This window comes from Choristoneura fumiferana, chromosome 13 (genome assembly GCF_025370935.1).
Source record: "Choristoneura fumiferana chromosome 13, NRCan_CFum_1, whole genome shotgun sequence".
Taxonomy (NCBI): Eukaryota; Metazoa; Arthropoda; class Insecta; order Lepidoptera; family Tortricidae; genus Choristoneura; species Choristoneura fumiferana.
This window is the reverse complement of record NC_133484.1, coordinates 5,229,907-5,251,848: the sequence shown is the minus strand read 5'-3', so window position 1 is coordinate 5,251,848 and position 21,942 is coordinate 5,229,907. Positions and strand designations below refer to the sequence as shown.

Sequence of the window (21,942 nt, the reverse complement as noted above, 5' to 3'; positions counted from 1 at the left end):
TTCCACTTAGCGGTTCACAAACTTCCTTAGAAACTCGAGGCGGTGTGAATATCCTGAGATAGAAGAACAGAAGAATACTTTCACAACACTTTCTTATTTGACGGTACATTTTATATTGCAATGTTATTGTGTCTTGGAGGCCGCGGTTGCTATAGCCCCAGATGCCCATACCCAAAACTCAGCCTTGTAGTTTGTTACAGATAAAGCTAGTATAAGAATGTCAGAAATAACTTAATTCAGTATAAGTAAATGCCAATGGTTTATGTTGTAACACTCGTACTCAAACGTCACTAAAAATCTGTATACTTACTCGACCTTTCTGAGACGAAAACATTAGACGCAAAAGGCTTTTCAGGCACGAACGTTGCAAGTTAAATAAAATCTTCTAATAGGTACTAACAGTCTCTAAGCTAAGCCACCGAGGACGGACAGACAGACGGGTTTGGCTAAATTATAATGGTTCCACTACCACTTTTGCTGTTCAATGAGAAGTGAATTGATACGAATAACGACTTTTTTCAGAGCAACTAATACTATCAATTTATCGAATAATCGCTTCTATAACACAAATACATAATTTAAAGTACTTAGCTGAAAATAACTAATTTAAAAAAAATACTAGGTATTGCCCCTTAAATTACCTAAGTTTGAAAACACTTGTTTTGTATGGACACTAATACGCACCAAAACAAAGGCGTGCGTTTCTCATTATCTCGCTCTTTCCGCAAAAGATAAAAGAAGACAGCACTTCCAATCATGAAGAGGATTGTTTCTTTTCCTGGCGTGCGTCGGAGAAACCCCTCCATGTGTAACGTCCTTATCCAATATTCAAATACCTGTGAATTAATAGTAGTTTATGCAACTGTTACGTAATAGTAGGGGCCCTTACACGAGTGTGGTTTTTTTGTGGTGGAAACGAGGCGCAGCCGAATTTCATCAAAGGATCACATGAGTGTTTTAAGGCCTAATTACGTACAATTGCATACAATATTTTATCTACACACATATTATAAGTACTCTAACATGGGTTCTGAAACCAATGATAAATGACCTGCATTGTATTGCTGACTTGGTCTACCAGCAGGGCTACCACGAAACTCGAAATTCCCAGACGTAAAGTGGAGGTGTTTTTTTTAGATAGGTCTTTTAAAACCATTAGGGGTTTGCTAAGACGATTTTTCGATTCAGTGATTTGTTTGCGAATTCAACTTTCAACTTTAAAGTTCATTCAAATCGAGCGTCGTCCCCCCCCCCCTCTAAAATCTAAACCGGTGGGTGGAAAATTTTTAAAAAATTCAGGATGTTAGTAAATATATCAAACTTTCAAGGAAAACTATAACGACTAAGTTTGCTTGAGAATTATTAGTAGTTTAAGAGTAAATAGCAGCCTAAGGTATAAAATATACCTAAACTTGGAAGATTCCGTATAAAATACGAAATCCCTAGAAAAATATTACTTAATGTTTTCATAATGGCTACGGAACCCTATTTCGGGCGTGTCCGACACGCTCTTGGCTGGTTTTTGAACGTATTATAGAGGACTTTGATATGGGTGTAGATAAATAATGTATTGATACTGAATGCTCTAACTAGATCTAGAGATCTTCTAAAAACGAGAGAAAAACGAGCCTATTTTTTCTCAAACGGCCGGCAACGCATCGGTAATTGGGACGGCTGAACCGATTTTGATAAAAGATGTCTAAGAACCATTGCTAGAAAACCTGCTATATAATAAAACAACCGCATTCAAATCGGCCCACCCGTTTAAGAGCGACGATGCCACAGACAGATAGACACACACAAAGACACTCAGACACAAAGACACACACTCTTTGCGTCGGGGTTAAAAAAATACAAAGATGAGGCGCGTCACAGTGGGGCCGTGACGCCACGCCGTGCAAAAAGTGTCACATGGAACTTTAAGTGGCTATATCTTATCTTCGCCATTGTTTATTCAATTGACAGTAGAAAAATGGCGGCGGTGATGCTTTTCACATCATATAAAAAAACAGCTGAGAAAATTAAATGTGGATTTAAGCCATATGCAAGGTTACTACGTGTTTAGCTCGCATGACATTATTTAAATATACACATATACACACACACGCACACACACACACACACACACACACACACACACACACACACACATATATATATATCGTCACTACCTTGAAAAAATCTCGTATCTCAAATCAATACGTCAACAAAATTTTACCTTCACGTAATGGTCATAAAGTGTACTCTGAAAAATAATCCATTGTGAGATACGAGTTTTTTAAAGTAGTGACGATATATATATAATGCTTACCAAGTTAGCAAAGAGATTGGTGACTGGGATTCTTCTGACCATCGGCTCCAAGTACAGTGCCAGGCCACTGATGACCGATGGCAAGAACATCGTGTTGTAATAGTATAACCGGCTGCAAAATATTTGCCTGGAAGAACATGAAAGTTAAATAAGAATTTAATATGCATATTATTTAATCTGTATAAGACTTCAAGAGGATTGTGAAGTAAAAGCGAAAACATGAAGAAGAGAGATAGAAGTCAGAAGTAATAATGGTTTCCAATTCCAAAACGTTTGCCATGGACTAATTTCTGCATGATGTGTTAGTTACACACGTAACTTTAGTTTTCTGAAATGTCGATTAGAATTAGTTTTGAACGAAAACAATACATGAACGTCAATTAAGTTTATTGACATTTAAGAAAATGAAAATGAAACGTATATAAACCTAGCTTTAGTGTTGACTGGCAAAAATTGGGGTGGAGAGTGGAAACCATTTTCACCGTTTGTATGCTAAGCCATGACTACAAAATCCTCTTAAAATCATATTTCTTTTTAATTGACTAGATAACATCATACGATATTAAAGAGACAATACTACTTAAATACGTATAGTTTTCGAAATTTAATAACATTGGCGCCCCACCTGACTATGCAGTTGTATGTTACGACGGAGGTCCGACAATGAAACCAAAATATCCCAGAATTTAGATACAGCTTGAACTGCCAGTAGCTCGGCTTTGTTCAATTTCTTGCCTTTCATAAGTATTTGAAACTGCAATAATTACTACATTTTAGCTGCATTGTATATTATCACTAAGTATTATTTTTAACCGGTGTTGTGGTACGGGTTAAGTATATCGGTCATCATAATCATTATCATATCAGCCGTGGGACGTCCAACTGTTGGGCATGGACCTCCTCCATATACCTCCAGTTGTTGGTTGGAAGAAGCCTGTATCCACCGTGAGCCCGCGGCTTTAACCAGGTCATCGATCCATCTCGTTGGTGGACGGTCTACGCTGCGCTTGCCGATCCTCGGTCTTCTTTTGAGAACTGTTCGGCCGCAACGGCTATTTGTTCACCGTGCTATACCTATGGCCTGCCCGTTGCCTTTTCAACGAGCTAATCTACTATATCGGCTATATCGGTGACCCTCGTTCTACATTATTATCTCTCATTTCTGATTTGATCCCGTGGAGAAACCCCCGATAGCCCTCTTGTTAACTCACTAGCAACTCTGATTCATAAGGTCTATACTGATGTATAGTGTTAATGCGTAGTAATTTTTTGCAACGGGACCCCCTCTGGAACCAAAATACTTAGCAGTCATTGAGACGGACAACTACTATGATATTTTGAATGTGAGAACGTTCTACGATTGGTCACAATTCAAATGGAATTGTACCAGAAGGAAATATAGAGGATGTTTAAAAATTTCAGCAGATAGTTAGGTTTTGATTGAACATCATGTAAAGGTCATGGGAATTAGTTACGCCTTTGATGCGGGACACCTTGAATCGATCTCTATATGAAAACTGTGAACAAAGAAATTAAAAAAAAAACTTTAAAACATTTACTTACAGTAAAGTTGTCTTTAAAGTCAAACTAACTCAACCACCTGGTGAAAAAATCCGGAATAATTTTAATGCTTATGTACCATGTAGAAGCAATCTACATAAACATTTTTTTTTCTTGGAGAGGTTTTCATTAGATGTTAACGTAAAAGTTGGTTACATTTACATAAGGTTTAAATGTCAAACATTGAAGATTTAAAGGTTGGTAGGTATCTGCTAAGAATTAACGTCAATGGCTGCTAAAACTTGTTATACGAGAAAAATTGAGAATTCCAGCGCTCGGATTAGGGTAATATTTTTTAGTGAAGCTCGATTCCCGATCTGAGCCTTTTTTTATTGTATTCTAGTTACAGTCAAGTTCATAAACTTGTGAGCAAAAATTGGATCAAAAATATCTGAATACGACTCTACACCGTTAACAATAGTCAATGCTGCCAGTGTCTTGGGGTCAATGCCTGAGGCAGAAAATTTGGATGACGTTTTTATTTTGTAACATAGTTTAGTTTATAAATAGTTTTAGTTTTGGATGTTAGACAGATGAGACGAGGAGATGTATACATAATATACGTTTTAAATCATAGAGTCGTGTTCAGATATTTTTGATTAAAATTTTGCTCACAAGTTTACGAACTCGACTACACTATTATGAAGTAAAATATATTCCCAGGTTCATCAATGTTTTGTTTCATGTGATACAAGGTCCAAGTAGAATGATCTCACTTATAAAATGATACAATTTCAAACAAACCGGTATTTCGTAACATTTTCTGTAAAAAGGTACAATGTAATACAATACAATGAGTCTTTATTATGCGCCGCAAATTACTATTTGCAGCGATACAGAAAACAGAAATAAAATTACAGGGTAAGCAATAGGCGAACTTATCGCTTAAGAGCAATCTCTTCCAGACAACCTTTTCTTAGAGAAAGAAGTAAGAGCTAGATTAGGTACAGCAGGTGGTGCATCAACACCACAGTACCGCAGTAGGTAGGTTCAGATGCAGTTGGATCAAATAAACTCCACTCCACGTGTACTCGATCGGTACTTTTCCCCTAAGGGGTAGGGTAGCGTTTCAGAAGGCGCACCTCGGGCTTAGACGGTAGCCGTCCGTTAGCTAATATGAGGAAGGTTGGGTGAAAAACTTTCCTTAAAGTTCAGGGAGATCCAAATAATATGTACTTAGTTATTCCAATGTTTGTATTTTTTTTATATAGTTCACGATTACTCAGGTCAAATTATGGAACCGATTTTCAAAATTCTTTTTTTTTCGAAAGAGTAATTCCTCTTGCGGTGTCCCCATTGTCACCAAGTCAAGATCTAATGATGGATCCTAGGGAAATCGAGGGGAAAACCTCAAAATTTATAGGCACACCTATGGTGATTTTGGCATTTTTAGCATTAAGATAAGCAGTTACATTAAGAAATTATACCTTGGTAAACTGTACCTGATGAAGACCGTAGATGGCCAATGGAACTCGTCAAAGCTAAGTACTTAATGCTCGCGCGTCTATAAACGATCATGATTACTAAACCAAGATAAGCGACTAAAAAGAAGCTTTAAGTTAACGATTCTTTCGACTTGATCTGATGCTGAAGCCGGAAGGTAGGCAACGGAACTCTGTTATAAAACAACGTAACTAAGCCGTGTTTGGGGGTAATGGAATCTTTGTGAGATGTACTTTGGCTACAAATCACTAAAAAGTGAGAAATAAATAAATTTTTAACAAAAAGTAAAACCGACTACAAAAAAAATAAAAAAATACAAAAATGGAACCGACTGTAAAACTCTTGAAAATATTTTTCTAGGTAGGTACCTACTAGCTCGAAGTCGGTGCCTCAGCACGAGCCAGCAGGAGTGGAACAATAGTCATCTACCTCACCAACATACCATGGGTTTCAATCACTCCTGCTGGGTCGTGCTGAGTCACCGACTTCGAGCTAGTAGGTACCTAGTGCTAGTAAAATATTTTCAAAAGTTTTGTAGTCGGTTCCATTTTTGTTATTTTTTTGGAGTCGGTTTTACTTTTTTGTTAAAAAAAAATCTTTATTATTCGGACAAAACAAACAGAGCAGAGCGTCACAAATATCTATTACGAAATTTATTAATGAATAGTAAAACAGGCCTGACAAGGAATTAGTTTTTATCAATTGTGAGATGTAATTTTTTTTACTGGTTAGTTAATGTTTTGCCCTATGGGCTAATGTGACAAATTTGTAAGTTGCCCGTTACAAATTAAATAAAAAAAAAACAGGCCTTATGACCCTTATGACAACTAATATGGAAAACACACAGGTTCGATATAGCAGACAATACAGACCACTCAGATTAGTCATTCTGATTCGTCTGTGGACCGGCCTAATTACTGTTTTAATTTTATTCTGCAAAAGAAACACGATAATTATTAATAATAAGATTAAGTGCACAGATCTGCAAAACGATGTCTGCCATTTTCATTCATCTGTCTAATTACCGTATCACTATTGCACTCCAGGCTAATTACCGTATCACTAGTGCGGAAAAAATGCCGAACGGTAATTGGACTGGTGCACAGATGAATGAGAATGGCTGAGATATTAATGGGTGAGATTAACTGGTATTATTTTAATTACTTACGACATAGACTAACGCATAGAACTTGTAGGATCCCTTTATACAGCTGGCCAGCATGATCATGTTACCGTTGAAACAACTCTTCGACCACGGATGGGCCATCTCATCTCGTGACAAGTGCACCACCGACAACTTTCTCAAAGAAATGCTTACTCGCTTCCACCATGTTTATATAACCGTTGTTTTAATTAACAATGAAAACCGAAGCTAATCAGGAATTGATTTTGGTGAGGTAACAAACTGAACTAACTAAGTAATACACAAAATACGTTATGTAGCGTTGCGTCGACAAGTGACAACTGATTTGGTTTTTAAAACTCGCACTTCGAATGGGTAAGTGTGGGAGTTTATCTTTTTTTTTATTCAAATATGGTTGAGATATATGTATGCAACTAATAATTAGGCAGGTGTACAAATCTATCTCGCCTCTTTCGCTTGTATAGGCATTTCTCATTTTTGTGCACACAGTCACTTCCATGGATGTTACTAGCGTGGATGTAATTTGGTTTTCTAATATTTCGAGAAAGTGCTAATGTTTATGATGGATTCACAAATTATACATGATACAGTAACTCGTCGTAAGATTAACTTTTTTTTTGAAATATTTAAAAGAGTTGTTACATCCACGGTAGTGATATCCATGGAAGTGACTGTGTGCACAAAAATGAGAATTACTCTTATATGTATGTAAACTCTTTATTGTACAAAAGAAAATTAACAAAATACAACTGATAAACTTTAAGATACTTGTACAAAGGCTTGTATAAACTATGCATATGGCTAAATTTTACGTACACATCGTGTTTTTAATTGCAAAATATTTTTATAATATCAAATACCTGTGTAGAGACAGTTCTATCCATGTTGTGTCAATGTGGCCTTCATCATGTCAGACGAAAGACGTTCACTGCGTGACACAGGCCTCCCCCAAGGCTCTCCACTCAGACCGGTCTTGTGCTTTTCGGATCCACCGCAATCCCGCGATCTTAACCAGGTCGTCGCTCCATCTTGTTGGAGGCCTACCGACAGCTCGTCTCCCGGTCCGCGGACGCCATTCGAGAACCTTTTGACCCCATCGGCCATCAGTCCTGCGAGCAATGTGCCCCGCCCACTGCCACTTCAGTTTCGCCATTCTTCAGGCTATGTCGATAATAACAATAATAATAATCATCATTTCTGATTCTATCCCGCAGAGAAACCCCGAGCATAGCCCTCTCCATAGCCCTTTGAGTGACTTTGAGCTTCCTCATGAGGCCCATCGTTAGCGCCCACGTCTCAGATCCGTAAGTCATCACTGGCAACACACACTGGTCAAAGACTTTTGACTTTAAACACTGCGGTAATTTGGATGAAAAGACACTACGAAGCTTCCCGAACGCTGCCCAGCCGAGTCGGATTCGACGAGTGATCTCTTTCTCGAAGTTGGACCTATCTAACTGGACCGTTTGTCCTAGGTAATGTGGCCTTATTACAATAAATTAGTCGATCTAAGTCAAACAAATTGCACACTTTTTGGTATAGAAACGTTAAATTTGGCAATAATAATGCCACCAACTCCCGTACTATAATATATGAAAATACACGTACAAGGTCGCTGACCTTTGTTGCCCCCTTTTGTCTAAACAGCTGTGTTTTTTGTTCCAGCGCTCAACAAATTTATGTTTCGCTCAGTTTCAGTACCTAATCTGATCAATCAATTTATTCTTGTTTGTTAATCTAGGTGTCCCGTTGCTTGCCAAGAGGTACCTACAGGGCGTCCCACGGCTATGCCACATGGAGGGGAAGTACCTTAAATATTGTAGATAGACAATTTTACTGAAAGCGGGTGTGATTTTTACCATTTGGCGGGTTCGATTCCCGGTTCAGACAGGCAATTATTCAAAAATCTTTAAATGCAGTTAAAATTGATTTTAAAATCAAAATAAAGTCTCCTTTCAGTAAAATTGTCTATCTTAAGGTACCTACTTCCCCTCCATGTGGCATAGCTCTTACACTGTGGCATAGCCGTGGGACGCCCTGTATAAACAGATCTACTTAAAATCTTATAAATGCTTATACTCAATAAAATAAAATGAAAGTTCAAGGGAGTCCCACATGACCAATTTATATTTTTTTGATAATAATGCAAAATAACAGCTTTCTAGTACTAAAAGTCTCTGAGCTAAGCCGCGGACAGACGGATAGACAGACGGACGAAAAAACGGATGGACATTGAGAAACTATAAGGGTTAACCCTTTAATCTTAAAAATGTGCCCACTATCGAAAATAACATAAAATTGTCAGTAAAATACCAAAAATATTGAAATTAATACAGTATAATTATTCTCGTGTTCCATGATCCATCTTTGTTAATACCTAGTAAACAGGTGACTTTAAAACTAGTTAACTATTCAAGTCTGAGTTCACAGATAACCCAAGGTCCAGTAGTTTTTTTTAAATGTCAAATTTAAATTTTAACTCTAGATTGTAAATATTATACAACGTACGTTCAGATTTTTTTAACATCTAATCTTTATAATGACGACTGTACTTAAAGCGATATAGTCAGTAACCATGCCACCGTCCCTCGGTATAATCGATAACTCGCAACTAGCAACAAGCTTGCCTGCGACATTACGATGGCCGGTAAAGGCAAAGGTAAGAAAAAAGAAAAGAAAGAAAAAGAGGAAGGAGGTGACAATAAAAAGGCAAAGAAAGGCGGAGGAAGAGGCAAGAAAGGCAAATCTAAGGGATGCCATGTGGACATGTTGACCGATGCGGCTATGGATAATGTATACTATGCGTGCCATAATGTACAGGAGTTGCTGCAAGCAAGAGGGTTCCATCCACCAGACTTTAATAAGAAGAAAAAGAAGGGGAAGAAGTAGCGCTGTTTAAAAGTATTGCCATCCTGAGCAAGTATAACAAGTGTTTGTGGGTATCTTAGCTCAGCCGGCTTTAGACATGGCGTTGATGCTGTTCAGGTTTGCTGATGTGACGAGGATATACCTAAGTCTAATATTGTGATCATACGTTTTGATAGTTATTATTTTGCCCTATGGGCTAATGTGAATTTTTTTACGAAGCCCGTTTCAAAAATCCTATTAATATTATAAATGTGAAAGTTTGTGAGTGAGTGAGTATGTTTGTTACTTCTTCACGCTAAAACGGCTGGACGGATTTAGATGAAATTTGGCAAAAAGTTAGTTTATAACCTGGATTAAAACATAGCATACTTTTTATCCCGATATTCCCACGGGATAGGGATAAAATCGCGAAATAACAACCGCTGGGCTTAGAGTCATGTAATTTGGAATGTAAGTAGTTGGACGTCTGAAATAACACATAGGCGACTTTTTGACCCGATATTCCCACGGGATACCTAGGGATAAAATCGCGAAAGAACAACCGCTGGGCTTAGAGCCATGAAATTTGGTATGTAGGTAGCCGGACGTCTGGAATAACACATACGCTACTTTTTATCCCGATATTCCCACAGACAGGGTTTTTTTTTTAAATTTCAGCACTGGGTTTAGAGTCTTGAATTTTATACAGTTATTCACAACACAACCTCAATGAAGACCACGAAATAATTTTTGAAAATTTCCAGGGGAATTTTGTAAAATCCCGAAAATTTCAATTGCAACTACTAGCCCGAATAATTTACGCGTGCGAAGCCGCCGGGTAAAAGCTAGTAAATAAATAAAAAGTGTTGGCTTTATGCGCGGCAGAAAGTTAATAAAGTAATAAGAAAATTACTAAGATGTTTCATTTTTATAATTAATTGTACGACCAGATGGCCTAGTGGTTAGAGAACCTGACTACGAAGCTTGAGGTCCCGGGTTCGATTCCCGTGTCGGGGCAAATATTTGTATGAAAAATACGTATGTTTGTTCTCGGGTCTTGGGTGTTTAATATGTATTTAAGTATGTATCTATATTATATTTATCCGTTGCTTAGTACCCATAACACAAGCTTTGCTAAGCTTACTTTGGGACTATGTCAGTTGGTGTGAATTGTCCCGTGATATTTATTTATTTATTTATATTTATGTAGATTTTTTCTTTGTTAGGTGTTAGGGTTCAAGCTTAACACATATTCTATTTATAAATTATGTAGGAAGTAGATTTAAGTAGTAACGAGCTAAACTTAATCTATGTACTTATAGGTGGTAGTGTGGAATTTATATCATTTATATCAGCCTATAATTATACGTCCCACTGCAAGGGGCAGGCGGGTCATTATTAACGCGTTTCAAACGCCTCAATTTTCGTGGCCACATTTTGTTATAATGGGTTGTTGAATTTGATGGCATGTTCGACTATTTTCTATTTGTAGACGTCCTGTACTTCGACCTGAGGCCGTTTTGCATAACGTTTCTGACGCTCGCGATAGCTATCAAATGACAGTTTTTGTATGCGACTTCTGTCATTTGATTGCGATCGCGAGCGCCAGAAACGATAGGCTTTTTCCAAGATTTTTCTGTTTCGTGCGGTAGGCAATACGGCCTCAGGTCAGGTAGCATGGAAACTCTAACAAAATCTTCTACTTTTTGCTATTCAAATTGTTTGACGTACCCAAAATGAGTTTGAATACATTTTGTCATTCTGACATTGGTGATTAGATATAAAAAAAATAGTTCGCCTTATTTAATGAAATCGAGTATGATGTCAACAAAACGTCAAACGTTTCATCTTCAACTGCATGTCAGTATCCGTAAATTACAATAAAATGCAAAAAAACTAAAATTATGTAAAATTAACACCATGACATATTTGTACGGAAAATGTGTTACCAGATTATCATACCAACTAGCGCAGAGAATCGCCCACTGGTATTTTTAAAACAGTGTTAAAGTTTAAAGTTTTGGCGATGGTTCGTACTGTACCTTCTGGAGTTTGTTTTAGATCAAGAATGAAAATTCACCATATCCTCTAAAGTATACTTAGTAATCCCAGCAACAGTAAGTAACATAGTATACCTATCTCTAACGGTATCCTTTAGTAGAGCTATTGAGGTATTAAAACCTGGCCCCATACTACGAAGTGCAAAATTGGAACTTCGTATCTTGCCGTCCCGCTGATGCAATACGAGAGTGAGAGGGACGGTACGATACGGACTTCGATTTTCAAATTTCGTAGAGTAGCCCTCCTGACTCCTGAGACCACATTGCCATACAATTCAAACTTCCTGGAAGGTTTACCTGATCAGGATTTGAACCAATCTTCGGGGGAATCTATTTAACTAACTATTACTAATCTAAAACATGAGTAAAATTACCTTCTAACTAACTGTCGTGGCGGCCTTGAGACCCTGAATCATAGGGCCCTGGCGCAGATGGACTCAAAAGGGTGCAAAAGGGCACTTGAACACAACTGAGACCAAAAGAAGAAGATTATCTCTCAAAGAATTAGCGTAGCTTTTCGACGAGGGAACGCGGGGAGCCTTTTGAGCAGAATGAATGACACGGGCTATCATACTATTTCATTGAACCAGTTCTTATTTTTAATTATTTAACATCTTATGTTATTTAACGTATTATCTCAATTCAATACTGTTTTTAATTCTAGTTTTGACATAGTTTATATTATTTCATTTGTTAATTATAATTTTCAGTATTTTAATTTTATAAATTCAATAAATTAGACTAAATAATTCTTTGCTCACCGCGACCTTATGATAAAGCTAAGTTATGCAAAATATGCGTGTGTCATAAGTTCCTCCTACCTTTTAAAACTCAAAAAGACTGCTACCAAGATTTTTTGAGCTGGTTACGATTTGAATGGGTCCCGACTGTTGAACCTTAAATGAGCTTCTTGACAGAGTTCTAGACCACTAGACTTATTTTCTTCCTTTTAGTTTTAGCAGTCGGGTTTTTTGATTTATTTAATTTAAAAAAATCGTAAATATTTATAGTAGTCATACCTACCCAACCACAGGTCGCTGCAAGGCGTTACTTAATGTATTTCGGAGTAGGTATCTATCTGCATTAAGTATTTACCTAGCTCGTACTCGATACTGTTTCTAAAATGTCTATTTACCCAATTAAGCACGAACATAATTTAAATATCACTCTGATACTTAAAAGGGTTTTAATGAATGGATAATTTGTGATCCCTTTTACTAATTACAAGGAAGCGTTTTGCCATCTACAAGGGTTTCATTATGATATCATACGCCTTTTGCGGAACAAGTGCTTTTAAAAAGTGATGATGGATGCGAACAATCTTTTTCTACTAATGTACTAATGTTATAAATGCGTTACTTTGTGAGTGTGTTTTCCTCTTTCACACGGAACAGCGGGATGGATTTTAATATTTTTTTTATATGTAGAAATCTCGATTGAATCTCTGTAGGTTACTGATGTGGTAAAGGAAACTTTCTAAAATTGTGGAATTTTTCATACCTATAGGAAAATTACAGAAATTTCTCAGAATTTTGTATGACGATTGAAACTTTCCGTTTCTTAAATTTAAATTTCCTATATACCTTGTGAAAATTTCCACAAAATTCCCAGAACTTTTTAATTTTTTTAGAATCTTTCCGCAACTTGCACATTATGTACTGTAAGTACAGATAGGCTACTTTTTGTTTTTTTTTTCGTTTGGAATGTAGGCACATTGCCGTCGCTGAACGATGATCACTTATAAATTAACACCTTATTAATATCTAAGGCCTATTATAAAGTTAATGATTATATCATGGACAGGGATATTTGGAAATAATTCCGATCCGCATTAGCGATCCCTTCTAATAGCGAACCTACTGTGTTAAAAATAAAGTTGTGATGTATAGAAAAAAAATTATACATAGATATCCTTTAATAATATTGTAAATCTGTTTAAAAAAATATACCTCGTTGAGTTTCTTGCCGGATTCTTCTTAACAGAGGTTTTTCCGACCCCAAAGTGGAACTCTTGAACGTGTTACTTCGTCAAATCATTTTGTATGGGGACAGTGAACGTGTCAAAGGCCGAATGGCCCAGCAATGTTACGTAAACTCCCACGATATTAGGTACACGTACCGTCTAAAAGAAGCTTTACTTTACTTAGTTCCAGTGCTTAAGCCACAATGAGTGTCCCAGCAGTGGGCATCGACCTCGGCACGACGTTCTCCTGTGTTGGAGTCTTCCAGCACGGGAAGGTGGAAATCATAGCCAACGACCAAGGCAACAGAACCACGCCTTCTTATGTCGCCTTTGCGGAGAATGAAAGGCTGATTGGAGATGCTGCTAAAAATCAGGTTGGAACTTTGCGCCGCCCGTACAGTCGAGTTCATAAAATTGTGAGCAAAAATTTGATCAAAAATATCCGAACACGCTTCTACGCCATTAACAATAGTCGTGTTCAGATATTTTTGATCAAATTTTTGCTCAAAAGTTTATGAACTCGACTGTACCACAGTCTGAAGCAGTGTGGACGACAGGGCATTTTTTTAATGAAATGATTGTAAGAAATGTTGCAGTAAAATCAATACTGAATACTGAAATAATGCTGACGCACCGTTAGTGCTGTCACATGACTAATGTATCACGTTTTTATCTCGTAATTTTTGAAGGTTTCGAAATTGTGCTTCAAAAAATTAATGTAACGAGTTTGAAGGTTAGGTAACTGCAAAAATCTTCTTTGTAACTGATTCGCTATTTTATTATCACATCGAAGATCATTACTTTTCATGTGGCGTTCGTTTTTATCTACAGCTTAAAATAGATACGAGTAACTTTACCTGAAGTCAGAACTCTGCTATGGTTTGTTGAACGTGTGTGAGATCCGTATCGCTACAAAAGGTCACCCGGTCATTGCATGGCAATGCATAAAACGACTTCATTGTCATACTAAGTAACGGATGATTTGCATGTCTATACATTTCAGTAGGATTTATTGATGTTTTACATTTTATACCATTCCAGGCGGCAATGAACCCAAAAAACACAGTTTTCGATGCAAAGCGATTGATCGGGAGGAAGTTCGGGGAACCGTCCGTACAACAGGACATGAAATTTTGGCCTTTCCAAGTCATATCTGAAAATGGTAAACCCAAGATCGTTGTTGAATACAAAGGAGATAAAAAAAAATTCGCCCCGGAAGAAATATCATCGATGGTTTTGTCTAAAATGAAAGAAACAGCTGAAACCTACTTAGGCGGAACCATCAAAGATGCTGTAATAACAGTCCCTGCGTATTTTAATGACTCGCAACGTCAAGCTACAAAGGATGCCGGAACAATAGCCGTGCTCAATGTCCTGAGGATTATCAATGAACCAACCGCTGCCGCTTTAGCTTATGGGCTGGATAAAAATTTGACTGGTGACAAAAATGTCCTCATATTTGACCTGGGGGGTGGAACTTTTGACGTTTCAATTCTTCAAATAGCCGAAGGCTCATTATTTGAAGTCCTTTCTACGTCAGGTGATACTCATTTAGGCGGTGAGGACTTCGACACCAGATTGGTCGAACACTTTGCTCAAGAATTTGAAAAAAAGTACAAGAAAAACTTAAGAGATAGCCCTAAATCACTGAGAAGACTACGTACAGCCTGTGAGAGGGCTAAAAGAACGCTGTCGTCTAGCACCGAAGCTAACATAGAGGTGGACGCATTATTTGAAGGCATAGACTTCTATTCAAAAATAACAAGAGCCCGTTTCGATGAACTATGCTCCGATTTGTTTCGTGCGACCATAGCGCCTGTGGAAAAAGCTTTGAAAGATGCGAAATTGAACATAAGAGAAATACACGATGTCGTATTGGTAGGCGGTTCGACACGAATTCCTAAGGTTCAAAGACTACTGCAGGTCAAGTACTTTTTATCCTAAGAGTAGGCACCGGTTGTAACTAACTTTCGATTTAAGATTTGAGTACTTAGGTACATTTTTGTTGTTTTATAGGAATTTTTCAATGGGAAATCATTAAATCTCTCCATAAACCCCGATGAAGCAGTAGCATACGGCGCGGCTGTCCAAGCAGCCATCCTCAGTGGCTCGAAAGATACCCGCATCGCAGACGTTTTACTCGTGGATATCATACCGTTGTCCCTCGGCATTGAAACAGCTGGAGGAGTCATGACCAAGCTGGTGCAGAGAAATACCAGGATTCCTATAGCGCAAAAGCAAATCTTCACTACATATGCTGATAATCAACCAGCCGTCACTATTCAGGTAAAAGAAGAACCTAAGGTAATAAAAACTGACGTCCTAAGATGATTATAACACGTAAATATCTACCATTTTGTTTACAGATATATGAAGGCGAAAGAGCGCTGACCAGGGATAACAATTTGCTTGGTACTTTCAATCTTACTGGTTTACCGCCTGCTCCAAGAGGCATACCACAAGTTGAAGTAAGTACCTAGTAATAGTAACAATCACCCTACATTTCATCTTAAGTTCAAAGAGGAAATAATAGAATAACACAAGCCATAGCTCAGTGACTAACGGTAGGTAATGAAGAGGATTTGTTTTCTTCATAGGTGACATTCGACATCGATGCCAACGGGATATTAACAGTCAAAGCCGAGGACAGAAACACGGGTCGGTCGGAGAACATCACTATCTCTAACGACAAGGGGCGTCTTAGCAAGAAAGAGATCGAGAAAATGCTCAATGAAGCGGAAAAGTTCAAGAATGAGGATGAAGCTGTAAGGCAACGCGTGGAAGCAAGGAATCAGCTGGAGGGATACTTATATGGGTGCAAAACGGTGAGTAGGTATATCATGATTCTTTTAGATGATGAACGTGAACCGATAACTAGCAAGTAATAAGTACTATGGTCTTCATTTCAATGACGGTCAGGTACCTACGGAAGACGCTGCGTAGATAGGCCTCCGCCTCCAACAACGACTGATGATCTGGTGACGGATGCAGGCATCGACATCTATGTACCTTACGGCACTAGACTGGCTGTTCGGAACAATCATCAATATTACTTTGACACAACCCCTGTGATGGACGTCAACAAACTATATAGTGAACTGTTCACGAAACCGCGCTGTGAACTTTTTTTGTGCGCCGTTTTGATGTAGGAAACATGCAGTCTAGTACGTAGGTGTCAATGGATGCAGGGGGTGGGACAGACGCGAAGGCGCAGGACCGGCATTTGTGGTGTTTTTGGGGGACATAGGTCCATCATGAACGTTTTGCGGTTGATACTCATAATGTCGTCTTTCGCCATGCCCCAAAACTGACAGAGATTACGTGTAGTAGATAGATACCTAATATAACTTCTAAATTCGGAGCTTTATCGCAAGTCGAAATATGTTTCCCGGCCCGTATCTTTTCGTTAAGCTTTAGGGACGCATATTTTACTTTCCAATCCGCAGCAATCAAATATTTACTTAACGATCAAAAATCTCGGAATCCGCTGAATTCCCAATAGCTCAATTTGAATATCAATATTCAATTAGAGCTTTTCCCGCTTCGAGTAGCCATGCCTGGGGGGCTACTACGAAATTCGAAAATCGAAGTTCATATCGTACCGTCCCTCTCACTCTCGTATTAAATAATATTAGCGTTAGCGGGACGGCAAGATACGAAGTTCGAATTTTGCACTTCATAGAGGGCTGGAGTGTGCGTGATGAAAACGGAATTCAACACGAACTCTGCTGGAAATTTGGAAAAGTTTAGAGTTTAGAGGAACTGGAATGTAAAGTTGGAATTTTTTAATCAAACGAAGGGAATGATAAATGTCTTGGCTTCCTGTGAGTTTATTCAGCTACTGCCGTGTTATGTAGCCCCGGCTATAACCATTATGTTATGCAACGCAAAGCGATTTCGGACTCCTTGTCAAATGCCTAAGGCAGTTTGCCGTCGGCCTGCCTCCTATATTAAACTTATTCGAACTTCACAAGTTTCATCAGTCACTGTCATTATTTTAATATAAAGGAGATAAAGAATCCAGCATCAATGTAAAGTACATACCTAAATTTATTAGATATACTCTTTGAACCGTGCCTTCCTTCCTCGATACAGAACTACTTTGTACGCGAATCGAAAGTACACGCAACTACAAAGATATGTATCCAATTTAGTCTTACAAAATGATGTATCCCTGCGAGTGTCATAATGAACTAGCCATAGAACACAGCAACAAAGATAGTATCCACCAAACCAGGCGTTATGTATGTGTATATGCAATGCAATAAAGAGCAATAACTCTGTATCCTCTGAAATGTAGACACTTTGGAGCTTAATTAATTATTTATTCACACATATTGTTAAAGAATTGTATTCTTCCAGTGTTCCTCTTCCAATTAGGTTGGATATATCTCTTTGTGGTTGATTTTACAAATGTACCTGAAGTTTTTTGGTGATTTGGTGGTCTGATTAATTTATCAAATCACTAAAGCATGCTTTAAATACCTTTTGATATAATACTAAATTAAAACGACCTACCGATAAAATTTAGACGACCTGATGTCCTAGTGGTTAGAGAACCTGACTTCGAAGCTTGTTGCTTGCCCGTTTGTTCTCGGGTCTTGGGTGTTTACTATGTATTTAAGTATGTATCTATATATATAATTATATTTATCCGTTGCTTAGTACCCATAACACAAGCTTTGCTAAGCTTACTTTGGGACTAGGTCAATTGGTGTGAATTGTCCCGTGATATTTATTTATTAAGGTCATACTGGTATCAACGGAAAAACTTAATGGTCTTTTCCTTATCTAAACGTACATATATTGCATATATATTTCCGATGTTGGCGACCGCGACAGACTGCGACCGGGTCGCGTGACCCACTGCCACCGCTTCAGTATGAAAATAGTGGCGCGACGCGATTGCTTGCGTCCGTTAGTGCTTCAAACTTATTAATCTGTCATCTCCCAGGATAACAGGATCAAAGGAATTTGGGCACAAATTTGTGCCTCTGAGGACAGGTTAAGCAGTAGGCCTTGCTACCGTAAGCAGTATTGTCTAACTATCTAGGTAATCTCGTCTGACACAAAGAAGTGGTGAAAACAATTGCGATTCCAGTGTGTTAGACTATAAGGGTCGCGGTCGTCGGTCGCGTTCGTCAACACCGGAATACTAAATACCTCAAGTATTTTACCTAACGCATATCCACTTTCTTAGGCTGTAGAAAACGCAAGCACCAGACTAACAAACGAAGAAAAAGCGGCTGTGACTTCAGAGTGCACCAAGCAGCTACAATGGCTCGAGCAAAACCCCGAGGCGTCCAAGACTGACCTGGAGAATAAGATGAAGAAAGCCCAAGAAGTCTGTCAGCCTGTCATGATGAAGCTGCATGGCGCGGTGGGGGGAGGCGGACCCAGCTGCGCCCGCCCTGCGAGCCCTGGTGGACCCAGAGTACAGGAGCTCTAAATCCAACTGAGCCTACACAAATGTTGCCTCTTAGACCCGTCAATATAATTTCTATCGTAAACTTGGAGCAAGGACACAGAAAGACGCCAGTGCAGTGCGATTTTGTTAGTCGAACAGATCATTAGCGCTCTGGATACTCCTGATCTTCGGCGTTGAACATTTTAAAACGTAAAAAGGCTTGCTTCTTTTGTTTGAAAAAAATCTTACAGCCAGATCAGACGAAATCCAATTTATAAATGTACTGATTGCCTATGTTTAGATTTTATTTTAGTTACTTTTGCGGTCGCTGAGCAAAAATATTTACGTAATAATCAGCCACTGGTTTTCTCAGCCACGTAAACACGTACAATCTTGCTGACGCGCTTGCTCGTCGCATGTAGGCCCGAGTGACAGCAATATATCTATGCGCAAGAAACCTTAAAGGTAATTTTACAAAATTCTGATTGCCAAGCGATCGCATTTCCAGTTTTGGATCCTTTCAGGAAAATAAATTAAAATTTGTGGGACTATCAAGTCGACATAACACTTTTTATCTTTGAATTTTAGTAAAATAATATGGACAGTATGTAATATAAAATCATTTATTACAAAAATATAACAATTATGGTGAAAACAATTTGCAATAATTCCAAAACCAACCGTATAAGCTAATTTGTGCGCCTATTTCTAATAAATAAATGCAAAGTTGTCTTTTCAATACATGCTCATTTCACATATTGATTTGTTTATAAATAATATTTATTAAATATCGAGTACATTCGAGCTACGCAAGAGCTTTAATACATACTTATTTATTGGTTTATCTTTAGTTCTAAAACTTTAGCATTTGTAAATTTACAAAAACAAAACTGCCTAAAACAATATAACGGTAGGTAGACTTTATCGAATGGACTATAATATTTTAGCAAAGTAAAAACTTGAAGCTACAAACGTGTAACTTTATCATTTGCATGTGCAACTTGGCTACGATGAAAGCTATAATCAAACAGATTAAGAAAATATATATCAAAATAATATTTCTCAATTTCAGTTTAAACAAATTGCGATAAATAGCGGTAACTATCAGTTTAAATAAAAAATACAGGACTTATATTTTACTGTTTAAGACATCTGCTGTCTCTATGTATGTGTGTATTTGTCTCTATGTTTCGGGAGTCATCGTTTTTGTACTATTTGTACTTCGGACTCGATATAGAGCTATATCGGAAATAATACCTGTATACAGTTTTACTACGGAATTGTAGCAGGTGGCTAAACAGTTTGACTAAATAAATAAACATGTATCGTAAGGTCATGGTACAGTCAGCAGCAGAAGTAGATGAGCAGTAACGGTGCTTAAAATGATACACGCACGACTCTACTGACAAGGTAATAAGAGAGTGTTTAGATCTTTTTGAGCACCCTACTTCTGCTGTTGACTGTTCTTTCACTAAATGAACGGGCACAGTAATACCACCTCAAAGTACTTAAAGAACTAAATAATGAGCAATTGACATAATAAATCGATGTAAAATTCACTAAAACTTGTTCGAAAATTAACACTTATTGATAATCACCTCAATAAGACAATTATATTTTTCAGAAAATATTAACAAAAATAAAAGGAAACAAAACTGTTGCTTAAAATATGAAAATATTAAACGTGGTTCCTTAGGTTGTCGCTCAGTGCACTTATACTACTAAAGAATATATACATATATCGTCACTAGTTAAAAAAAAAACTCTTATCTGAAATCAATATGTAAATTGAACCATGAAAAGTACGAAGTAAAATACATTTCGTCACTACTTTGAAAAAATCTCTTATCTCAAATCAATGCGTCAACAAAATTGAACCTTGACCTGGTCATGAAGTGCACTCAGAAAAATTATCCATTTTGAGATACGAGTTTTTTAAAGTAGTGACGAGTTGCTAAGATTATTGATTTTGAGATTCAAGCTTTTATTCTAAAGTAGTGACAATATTTAAAATGGAAGTAACAATAGGGAATGCCAGCCGTTTTATTTTTGGAAGGTTTGTGGAAGAATTTTTCGAATGTCTTAAGAATACAAAGTTATAGATAGGTATAAATTTTCAATTAGACAGTCAGATATTACATGTTACAGGACGTGACAAGACACGACGACCACAGAAAGTCCATTTGTCTAGAAATAGAATTTATTACTTAACAGCTATTGATAATTTTTACGTCATTCTTTTATTTTCTAGTTTTATATCACAGTAAATAATTTAAAAGAAAGAATGTGCATCCCTATTTGGGGCGCGGAACTATATTGAAGTGGATGATACGAGTACGACGGAAAACTACAAAAAGATTACAAAAATGAAACGTGAGCAAGGAGAGACGGCTAAGAGGCGTCGGATCTGGAAGGAAATACTTGCGAGGGTCAATATTCAGCGTTTCTACAGCGGTCTTTTCGTCATTACCGTCTCAGCAAATATTGTAAGAAGAGATGGTTACCATTTCATCATCATCCCAGCCTATATACGTCCCACTGCTGGGCACAGGCCTCCTCTCAGAACAAGAGGGCTTGGGCCATAGTTCCCACGCGGGCCCAGTGCGGATTGGGAACTTCGCACGCACCATTGAATTGCTTCGCAGGCTTGTGCAGGTTTCCTCACGATGTTTTCCTTCACCGCATAGCTCGTGGTAAATTTCAAATTCCGCACATGAATTTCGACAAACTCAGAGGTGCGATCCGGGGTTTGAACCCACGACCCTCTGCTTAAGAGGCGATAGGTCAAACCATTAGGCCACCACGGCGATTACCATTTAACTTTTATAAAAACAAAAGACAGTAGATGTAGTAGAAGTCACGTTTGGCCAAAATTGTTGCAAATTGTCCTTCCTTTGAGGTAGTTGTGGGTGGGGGGACGCTCCCGTTTGAACATAGCCGTCATAACAAAAAATTTAACCGACTACAAAAAACCGTGAAAATAATTTTCTACCAGTCTGAAGTCGGTCGGTGCCTCAGCACGAGCCAGCAGGAGTGGAGTGGACCTATAGTCATCTACCTCACTTGCGCACTTTATATTGGGCTTCAATCACTCCTGCTGGCTCGTGCTGAGGCACCGACCGACTTCAAAGTGGTAGAAAAATATTTTCATGGTTTTTTGTAGTCGGTTTAATCTTTTGTCATATTTTTTTTTCACGCTTTTTGGTG

General features: G+C 37.9%; 3 protein-coding genes across 3 annotated transcripts in view; 2 read left to right on the top strand and 1 right to left on the bottom strand.

The window, feature by feature from the left end:
- The window catches only part of LOC141434464 (uncharacterized), a 7,984-nt gene extending 1,411 nt beyond the window's left edge, over nucleotides 1–6,573 (bottom strand). The window contains exons 1-4 of the mRNA XM_074096884.1: nucleotides 6,483–6,573; nucleotides 2,312–2,438; nucleotides 685–836; nucleotides 7–53 (exon numbers count right to left, since the gene is read on the bottom strand). Coding sequence (XP_073952985.1) covers nucleotides 7–53; nucleotides 685–836; nucleotides 2,312–2,438; nucleotides 6,483–6,487 — 331 coding nt within the window. The 5' untranslated portion in view covers nucleotides 6,488–6,573. The remainder of the gene's footprint in view (nucleotides 1–6; nucleotides 54–684; nucleotides 837–2,311; nucleotides 2,439–6,482) is intronic.
- Nucleotides 6,574–9,062: 2,489 nt separating this feature from the next.
- On the top strand, nucleotides 9,063–10,133 carry LOC141434338 (small lysine-rich protein 1-like). The gene has a single exon (XM_074096748.1). The coding sequence runs from the start codon at nucleotides 9,099–9,101 to the stop codon at nucleotides 9,345–9,347; it is 249 nt and encodes an 82-aa protein (XP_073952849.1). The 5' UTR covers nucleotides 9,063–9,098; the 3' UTR covers nucleotides 9,348–10,133.
- Nucleotides 10,134–11,104: 971 nt separating this feature from the next.
- On the top strand, nucleotides 11,105–21,744 carry LOC141433944 (heat shock protein 68-like). The gene is made up of 7 exons (XM_074096097.1): nucleotides 11,105–11,422; nucleotides 13,513–13,702; nucleotides 14,370–15,251; nucleotides 15,345–15,614; nucleotides 15,695–15,796; nucleotides 15,926–16,153; nucleotides 18,529–21,744. Exons 2-7 carry the CDS (start codon nucleotides 13,532–13,534, stop codon nucleotides 18,775–18,777), a joined length of 1,902 nt encoding a protein of 633 aa, XP_073952198.1. The 5' UTR covers nucleotides 11,105–11,422; nucleotides 13,513–13,531; the 3' UTR covers nucleotides 18,778–21,744.
- Nucleotides 21,745–21,942: the final 198 nt, after the last annotated feature.